This window comes from Argiope bruennichi, chromosome 5 (assembly GCF_947563725.1).
Source record: "Argiope bruennichi chromosome 5, qqArgBrue1.1, whole genome shotgun sequence".
Lineage (NCBI taxonomy): Eukaryota > Metazoa > Arthropoda > Arachnida > Araneae > Araneidae > Argiope > Argiope bruennichi.
In genome coordinates, this window is record NC_079155.1 from 75,514,885 (window position 1) to 75,525,623 (window position 10,739).

Sequence of the window (10,739 nt, forward strand, 5' to 3'; positions counted from 1 at the left end):
TTCATGGGGTGGGGGGATTCTATAAGAGATATAAAAAGAAAAAAATCGTTATAAAATGACAGAATCTGAAACTTAAAGAATAAATGTTATGATTTTCTTTTCAAACTATTTAAAGATATTCTAGAAAGAAGGGCGGGGGGAGGGGTCGCGATCTTTCAAAATTGATGTTAAATCTCAAGCTAGTTAATTCAAGTTAAAATCTCATCATATTAGATTTTACGCAATCGATTAACATAATTACATACCACAATTAGTTACAATTCAATACAGCACAGTATAATCCCTTCAATAGATTGTTCAAAGGATTGCTCCAAAACGATATATTAATGAGAATGATGATCGAATGTGTAATATATTATAAAGAGTAACTATAAAGCGTTTTTAGAGCACCTTTTCCCATATTTGATATCCCTTTACAGCAAGAAATTCATCCTACTTGATCAGGCTAATCTGCATATTCTTCATTAAAGGTAAAAGGTTAAATATAAGCTTAGCAGACACAAGAATAAATTCTTCAACATCTAAAACACTAAAAATTCAAGTTCAAATGTTTTTCAGATTCAATGAAATACATTTTCCCAATATGTATGGCACAGTACATATCTCTCTCTGCCCCTTCTGCATAACTATATTCCAGTATTTCAATAAATTGCAATGCACAGAAAGAGGGAGTGGGGGAAAATCTCACTAAACATTATCTAAAAGTATATTTAAACCCCTGGATTCCTTCTTTGAATTCTCCCTTTTGTTAGTTTGCTTTCTTCATACATCCAGTAAAAAACCTTTACGGCAATGCCTTTTGAATTATCATATGCATTGTGTATATACAATATGCATTCTTAAGTAGTTAAGCCAAACTTAGCAACTAAAGTGTTATTTTGAAATTTTTATTAATCAATTTTTTACTTTTCTTATTTTCTAAGTAATACTAGTAATACAAAGCTACTTGATAATAATTCTATAACTTTTCAATATCATACTGCACTTTAAAAATGTTTAATATTTATCTATTAATTTTTTTTAATTACTCACTACTAATTTTTTTGATTATCTTTTTTATATATAAAAAAAGATATCAGACACGAAATTATATTTCACAATAATTTTAATCTGGTGTTTTTAACCTAATTAAAAAGCATATCAATGAAATTTTATTTTTTTAAAATTAATTAGGCCATAAACAGGTTAATGGTAGCTACAATCCTTCTAAAACACTTTTATTTACTGAACTAAATATTCTCTAAAACTACAATGAGAATAAAATAGTTAAACTAAAAATAGATCTTATGCCATGCATTTTAAATTAGTGGTGTTTACTAGCAAACAGATTAAAGAAACTGAGCCTGCATACATTAATAAAAAACTATTTATTATCACATTTCCATAGCAGAAGATGATTGATCAATATTTTCTGTAATTTCATGAATGTCTATATGATATTCATCAGGGTTTTGTTCACCTTCAAAGAGTCCTTTGGCTCTTAAATATGCATTCCATTGACAAGGAATACTCTTGAATTTCTTAATTTTTTTCTTAATTTCAGCAGGTGTTGATTGATAGTAATTTTTTGGATCCCTAGCCATTGCCTGAAAGAAAAGATATGGAACATTTAAGCACTTCATACCAAATTTTAATCAAAAATAAAAACACAGATTCAACAAATTAAAAGAAAAATTTTAATATAAATGATAATTTTTTAAAAAATTCCACAAAATAAAAGGTAGCAGTTTAATTGAAGAAAATAATAACATATACAATGTTTTGAAATTTAAAAAGACATAAACACACCTTTTTCATAGTAGCAATTAGTGTAATGTTAATTCGTTGCCAATGCCCATTTAATTTCATTAGTGTGAATCTATATTAAGCAACATGATACATAAAGAAGAAAACATCTTAATATTATTATAGTCTGTGTATTTTCTGTAGGCAGTTCAAGGTTACATTTTCTACTGCATTACTAGTACCAGAAAACAAATAATGAGGTAGAAAATGTGACCTTGAACTGCCTACAGAAAATACACAGACTATAGTAGTGAAGGTTCTTGTAAATCACTATAGGGATGCTATAATTTAAATTTCTACATAGGACATTGATGATTTCAGTATAATTTAAATAAGCCCTGTTCAATGAATTTTGAATAGTTTATAAATTTTTAATTTTATAAACATTTATTATTAAATTTTTGGTGTGATGTAGATTATTTCTAATGAGTCATTTTTAATAAATTTTATTAAGAATTTAAAATTAATTTCTACCTTTATTTTTGCTACATTCCTAATTCTTGTTTTATAATGATTGAGATAACTGTAACTATTAAAAAAATTCATCAAAAGTTATATCCTGAATAATATATATATATATATATACTTATATTTAATGGTACAATTATAAATTGAGATTGAATTAAAATTAAGAGAATATTAAAATGGAATCTGGATTTATTTCCAGTGAAAAGCTCAGAAGCCTTTTCTTAACATTTAAAGAACTATCAAATCATTAATAATAATATACACTGATAGAAGACACACCCTTTTTTCAAAATTTAATCAGACACACAAGTTAAGTTTTAAGACTTAATGTCAAATTTCATTTTGATGACTATCATGGTTTTAAAATTATGATGTTTACAGTAATACATAATTTTCAAATTTTGTTAAATGGGGATGTGAGAAGAAGGGTAACTTCAGCAGCTTTAAAACATAAATATTTCTCAAATTGATGAAAAATTATTCTAAAAACAAAATTTCAGCAATTGAAATACCTTTTCCTTCTCTATAGTGAATTCAAATAAATAAATAAAATGATTATTTTCGCTTAAAAGATGCTATGGTATTTTTCAATGCAATTGCTCTAACTGATGTTACTATTTAAGAAATTGTATCCATTTAAATATTTTACATTTTATTCTTAGTATTCTATTTTTTACATTTTATTTTTATTACTTAACATAACAATATGGCATTAGAATCAGTTTTTTAAAAAAAATATTCTTTAAGAAGTTGTTTTCTTTGATGCTATCTGTACCCCACCCCCTTACTTCTTATTAAGTCTGAATTTCTTCAAGATCTAAAGTAAGATTGTACAAAATATAGTATTGGGTTTGTAGGAATTTTGCAACAGTTTCTTTAAGACTTTTTATTTGTAAAATATTCTGTAGAAAAATATAATTTTCATTAAAAAAATCCACAGTAATTTATTATTTTTAAATCTTATTACATGAAGAAATGTTATGCATAAAAAAATAAAATATAGTTACATTTTTATTAAATCTAAGATAGCTAACAGAACCATTTTCAATTGAATGTCTTACTGGAGAAAAAAAGAAAAAGTGTGTAAATGTATAGGCTCTAGTAAACTGAACTAAGACAAAGGGAATTCACAGTACTCTGTATGGACTAAATCTTCTCTAGCAGGGAAAAAACTGCAGAAAGGAAAATTTTTCTAAGTAACAAGTCCATCTCCCCCTCAACTGCCACTTCTCAGTTGAAGATGAGCATATTGAAAGATTATATTGTTGATGCACATAGATTTTGGAAGCAAAAACCAAATAAAATTATATGCTGGAAAAAGCTAGGAATGCTTAGTTTCACAGTCCCTATACATGACTTGTGCTTGCAACAAATAAAAAATAAATAAATTATCTAACAAGCTATTTCTTCTGGACTGATTAATAGATTATTTTATCTGCTTTCTGAACTGTCATACAACTCTTTTCAAACAAAATAAAAATGAATTTCTAGTACTAAGATGGGCATTTAAAATTGTTATGAATGAAAATGTAGTGTCTTATGTATCTAAAAAGGCATCAGGTTAAGTGAGGAATATAATAGCAGTAAGTTACTAAACATAAATTTTCTTCTAATATTTTGAAAGCAGCTAAATTTTAATAGAATGTGCTATTCTTTCAACAACTAAATACGCATGCAGCAGACTTTTTACAACAAAGCAAAACAATATTTCATACATAATACGATAAAAAGCCAGCCCACAGAAATGAATCTATTCATAGTAAACTTACATTAGGAAAAATTAGAGGGAAAAGCATTGAAAAATACCCTGAAAGTTAATCCTTCAATTATAACTTTATCAACATATAAAAAAAGTAGAAAATTCTTTCTTACCCATTCCTTTGCTCATTTAAATACAGGTACAATCAAAATACATTACCAACAAATGAAAAAATATTTCAAATAAAATGTTTATTAATCTTGGCAGAACACTTATGTTTATGCCAAAATTTTTTAATCAATATATGAATGAAAATCATTCATATAAGAACTGATATCAAAATCATAGCCTTTTTAAATTTCTAAACTGTTTAACACAGCAACTCTATAACTAACATGTGATTTAGTCAACAATAACTCAAAATGACAGTAGAAATATCATTTCATCTACTTCATTATTAATCAGTCTAGTATATGATCTAAATATAATTCAAATAAAAAAACTCTACTTAAAAAGTGCTTAATTCAGTAATCCAAAATCATTTTTAGCAAAAATTATTTAATGAAATGAAATTGTTTGGTTCCATACAATTTTAGACATAAAGAAATATACAAATAAATTCATTCATTCATTCATTAGAGATGTAGTTGATTGTGGCTTTATAACTATCATAAATTGAGTTGTTACTGATTACTGCTCAGTCATGGTTTATGTAATAATTATATGGAATGTCATATTAAAGGCCAATTTCAGAAAAAGCATTATAAATTTTAACCAACATTTCTTCCAACATTAAAGATATTTACTTTGGAAATGTTTTATTTTTAAAATTAAAAATAAAGCATACAGAATATGATTTATAAAACAAAGGATAACAGTCAAAAATAACCAAGACTTAACTAAATTCAGGAGACATTGCAAAAAGACAATAATTTAAAAATGTAATACCAATATAATATGACAGAACTTACTTTATAATCATCGCCATATTTTTCAATCATATATACACAAAATTTCATTGGCTCTGTAGGTAATCTTAAAGTTTTAGGCTGAGGAGCAGTAGCTTCAGCTTCCAACTCTACAAAAAAGTTTTAAAGAAACTTTATATAATATACAATACTCCTTAAATATAATATACAAAATAAGATAATATGATATGATATATAATATTACGATGATATAAAAATTGTTTAACACAAGAGAAATAAAATATTGCAGGTATATATTGAGTGCAAAGATTGTTCTAAATAGAGTCGCTGAAAACTTGTGGAATACATATATACACATTAACATTAATTCCTAAAAATTGTATTAGAACAATAAGCAAATAGATTTATATACCAGAAATTAAATTCAAAGCATTAAAAATACAATTTTGTGTAAAATAAATTAAGGTCCTAATTAAGTAAGATCAAGAAATGGCAAATCAATAGTTTAAATGAATAATTAAGCAAGAAAACATTAAAAAAAATTATTCTTTATATGATAAAATAAATTAATTAATAAACTTTTCTTTAATAAAGAGAAAGCTCACAGGCTTTTTGAAAAATGATCCTAATTACTATTTTAAGCATGTTATAAACTGCACAACTAAGAATACAACAAAATACAGACAATTATAAAATATAAATGTAGACCTATGATCCTAAAAAACAATGAGTTAGTAAAAAAAAGAAATACTCCAGAGTGGATGTAGACCATTCTGTTTAAGTTGCACGCACTTTTAATGACAATAAAATAAGCAAAAATAATGAAAAGAGAATTAAGAAGGAGGAAATTTGCATCAATGTCAGCATGTGATGTTATAGAAATTTATTGAAATAAAATGTCTGAATGTATATACAGAATGAATTGCTAAAATTTTAGTAACAATATTTTTAGCAGGCAGATATTCAAGGTTATATATTTTTAAATTTAAGAAACAAGCAACTGCCATGTGATAACATATTTATGAAAGCAAGCTTGGTAATTTGTTATTTTTGTTTAATTTGGAATTTTTGAAACATGCTTTAAATACTAGTATTTTTTTGATATTGTTGATTTAATTGCGACTGCTAGGTTAAAAAATATAACCAATGAATTCCAGATGCTGAAATTTCTATAACTGGCCTCATAAAACATATATAAATATTTTCAACATTGGTGAGATTGCTTTTGTTAAGATAAGTGGGAATCCTACTGTACAATAGAATTTTTTTTTTCTCTTTTTCAAAGTAGATGTGTTAAATTATGCAGTTAAAGGTCACTTCAAGCAAATGATTCCTCCTGCCTTTATTTATAAAAATTTAAAACATTTAGCATCAATACTTTATAAAATAGTACGTTCATAGAAATTATAGAATAAGACAATGGATGAATTATTCTGTAATTCTAATCATAGAATAATGCATTGATTGAATATATCTGCCCAACTGATTAGTACAGATATATTCAATGTTGATCAAGCCCTTTTGAAACATAAAAGAGACAAGCTCAAAATTGACCAGAAGAAATAATGAAAATATATATGCTTCTTACAACTTTGCTAAATCAATCGGGAGTTTTCAAGGAAATAAAAGCTTGAAAGAATTTTGACAGATTAAACTAAATAATAATAATAATAATAAATTATTAACCAAATTTTTAGACAACTGAAATTTTTAATATCCAAAACTAAACTATTCTTAAAAATTATTTCAGTTAGATTAATATTAAATTATCAACTAATTAATTTGAGCAGAGAAATTTAACTTTTTAAAAATCCTGTGTAAAAGGGGATTGATCTTAAATTGTATATAAAAGAAAGACAATTGTAAAATACAGTTTTAAAAAAGATGCATTTAATTTCATCTTACCAGAGATAACTTCCATTTTTACAGGCTTTTTCTTTTTCTAAAAAAGAATATAAATTAATACTTTTTCAGATAAACTATGAACACCTTTACAATATAATTAATTAAATATGATAAAACCAGAGCAATTCCTTTTTCCCTAGTATTCCCCCCTTTTAACAAAAATAAATAAATTAAAATAAAACGACAGAAAGGCATTGATCTATACAACTAACAGATTCATTGAGAAAAATCTGAATTTTCCAATCAGTAATTTTTTTTATATATTCTTTTATTACTTAATGGCATTATTAACAATGTGACAACCAACAAATTTATTGATTTGATTTCCAATATATAATTTCTGCAACCAACAATTACAATTATTAAATATGTTAATTAGAGCATTACAATAAATCTGGAAACACAGACCAAAAGGCTTATCTCATTTCTTCACATTTTGTAATCCATCTGATTTTATTTGTTTTTTTAAGCATATACAAAACAATAGCATATAAAAGCATATACAAAAATAAAAAAGTCAGGACTAATGGAAATGGTTCATATAATTTAAAACTATACATAAATCTATTTACTTCAGAGGTATAATAAAGCATATAATCATTAAACAATAATTAAATGTAGTAAAAATCAATGCAAGGCATTTACTTGAAATATTATTATATGTATAGATATGACTCCACACTTTGAGTTAAAAAGTTAATAAAATGTATGAAATATTTATTCAAGAATTTTCCATCTCCTAATACAAAATGTTTCCATATGTCAGGCATTTAGAAGAATTTTACATGTTAATAAATACACCAGTAAAATGCCAAAAGAATAATCAATTGACATTTTTGTATACAAATTTGTAATAGCTCTTTACAAGGAAAATATTATACTTATTACAACATTGAATTGGTCCAAAAGATATGCACAATTCCCTAGTGTTATAACATAAAAAAAAAAAAAAATCTTGCATATAAAACTAAATCCATTTGTTAGCTTAATGCAACATTTTGAAGTTATACAATGCCATTAAATACAAATTTTTCCAAATTTAAATAAATGTCACATAATAAAAAAAAAATGCCTTCATTTTTACATATGAAAAATTATAGCAACTTACATTTTCTCTAATGCCAATTGTCTTATTGGGATCATCAGACAGCCCCATATCTTCCATATTCCTAACATAACTTTTTGAAGAATCCCAAGCCTCTTTTATTTGTTTACTACAAAAAAGAATCAATCAAGTGAACTTTGAGAACATTTCACAAAAACAACTTCAAGAAAAACAGCTTTGATTATATCTTGTGATAAATAATTAAATATAATATAATAAAAATTTAAATAAGTACAATAAAAATTTAAAAATAATTTAAGCAAATTCAAAACAGAATATATATACAAATTTTAAGATTTGGCAGAAAAGCATGATGAATAAAAAAACAATTTTTTAAAAAATATTTTCTATCTGTTATACACGAAAATATTGTATATTTTCATGTCCAACTAGATTATGCTATATAAAAGAAATCCTTTGTATTGTATTGTAAATGGTGAATTTATGAAGAAGTGTTGAGCAACCATGTAGTTAGAATATTTTACAAACATGATCAGCTGTTGATTGAAACTTACTATTGAAAGATTTCTTGTCTAGCTCATCTTTCAAAAATAATATATATATATATTCACATTATAGTAAAGTAAATATTGTAAACAAGACAGAGTTAAAACCATTATCATTCACATCTCGCATTTTGCATTATAGCAATTTGACAGGAAAATATTCCACCAGTTTTACTTGTTCAACAATATTTCTGCCCTCATGATCACAATGAAATAGTTGTAGAAAGCACCGGGCAGTGTGAAAAAAAAAATAATACTTAATAATATTATTAATAAAATTATGATTAATACCCACTATAAATCATAATTGTATAGTGGAAAATGGTAACCATTACTGTTCTGCAGCAGTGTTTGTATACTTTGTCCGTCATCTTTACTGACGACTTGGCATCCTTGGTGCAGCAAGGGGCACACTAAAATTCATTTTTACCATTGGTTTTTTTTTTTTTTAATTAAAACATTTTGCCTAACGGCATCTTCAGATGCCGAAGGCATCGCATACTCTAAATTTTACTCTCTACACAAAAGCCCGGCACAGCTGGTTTGAAAAACTTGTTAAGATAAGCAGCGATACTGATCTTAATTGGTGACTTGGCATCTTTGGCACAGCAATGGGCACACTAAACTACACTTTTACCGTATTCATTTTTATCTTCACTCTTGCTCAACTGTTTAACTAAATAAAATTATTTTTTAAAAAACCTGAAAAAATAATATTTCCAATAATTTTCAAACCCAACATCTGAAGAAAAACTTATCCAAAGGTAAAATACTCTTCAAAACTATTCCATCAACCAGCAGTAGACAAAACTCGACAGCCTCAGAGCTTGCATTTATATGGAATAATGAGAAAATACTGCACAATATCTTTACAAATATTCTGCACAAAACTGGAAAAATCATTTTTTATATAGGCATTATATGTTAAATAAATATTATTGAATAGGTATATAGGTATTTTATGCTACATCAAAATGAAAATTTAATAATCATGGACAATTAAATTGGTTTCAAAAGCATAAAATGAGTTAAAAATAAATTACGTAAAGGATCAAAAGCAAGTTACAGTCACAAGAAACAATTTTATAATCAAACAAAAGCCATTTGCATGATATATTGGGTTATAAATAAAACGTGCAAATAATAAATTTAGTTTTTAAGAGAACAATATTTAAGCACGTTAAAAAAGTAGAAAGATGTTATCAAAAATAGTTGATAGCATTCCATAACTTTACAAATTAGACAGATACATCAAATGCAAATTCTAACCTTGCATACTCGATTTTGGAAATGTCGAATTCAGTAAATAGCAAATACCAACTATTTCAAGCTGCTTATATTGGTATTTTAAGGGAATTAAAAGTTATTTTATTGCCAAAACATGCATGTTTCTTTAGATAAATTTTCAATATTATACCAAAAACTAACGAGAAGTAAAAACAAAAGATTTTATTTACCATTTAACTTTAGGTAATGTTATTTGCTTTTTATGCAACTTCTTAAGATTTCTATTATAATTATACTTCTTTCTTCTACGTCTGCTGACACCACTAGCTTTCCCCATATTTTATTTAGAAAATTTATAGTATTACCAAAAAATTCTAGCACGTTTTTTAGTTTAATCCAAATCAAATGAAAACATCGCATTTCATTTCAGTTCTTTGGAGCATCAAATTATTTCTGTGAGAGATGGAAAAAAGATTTTCTAAACATTTCTATACTTTTAAAATCATTTTGATAATTCAAAATTTTTTTCTTTCAGAAAAAAAGCTTCCGAATTCGATTTATTTCAGCTCATTATGCATCAAATTTCAAGTTTCCATTTAGTTGCTTAGTTATAGAAGTAGAAACTGGCAATTCAAGATATCACTACTAATTGTATTCTGCAGGCGATATTACCGGCTTGAAAATTTCGGAGCATAATTTTTGAAAAATAGTTTTCTTGAGGAGAGATATGAATCCTGAAACTAAGAAGCGAATTTCTCACGTCTTCACTGTCGTTAAAACGGTGTTCCATTGGGGATTTATACCAACCATTGTATATTTAGGTATGATTTTTTAATAGTCCTTTACTGTGTTCTATTTTAATTTTCCTTATTATTTCATTGTATTAATGAAGCACCAAAATGCAGTTTCGTGAAGAAATATAATGGGTTTCCAGCTTTCTCACAAAGGCGATATATAAGACAGTTTGTGTACGTATTCTAGCACAAATCTTTTTTATATACGATCGTGTTGAAAGTTGGCACGAACAAGAGTAGGAATGGATTCAACTTTCCGTGATGTAACTTTTACATGGTTTTTCATCTGTAATTTTTCAAATAATAATCGCGAAGAAACGA

General features: G+C 25.9%; 1 protein-coding gene across 1 annotated transcript; it reads right to left on the reverse strand.

Moving 5' to 3' along the window:
- Nucleotides 1-1,348: 1,348 nt before the first annotated feature.
- On the reverse strand, nt 1,349-10,029 carry LOC129969141 (nucleolar protein 16-like). The gene is made up of 5 exons (XM_056083565.1): nt 9,855-10,029; nt 7,895-8,000; nt 6,787-6,823; nt 4,924-5,030; nt 1,349-1,586 (listed from the first exon to the last, which is right to left on the reverse strand). The coding sequence occupies exons 1-5, from the start codon at nt 9,959-9,961 to the stop codon at nt 1,374-1,376; spliced, it is 570 nt and encodes a 189-aa protein (XP_055939540.1). The 5' UTR covers nt 9,962-10,029; the 3' UTR covers nt 1,349-1,373.
- Nucleotides 10,030-10,739: the final 710 nt, after the last annotated feature.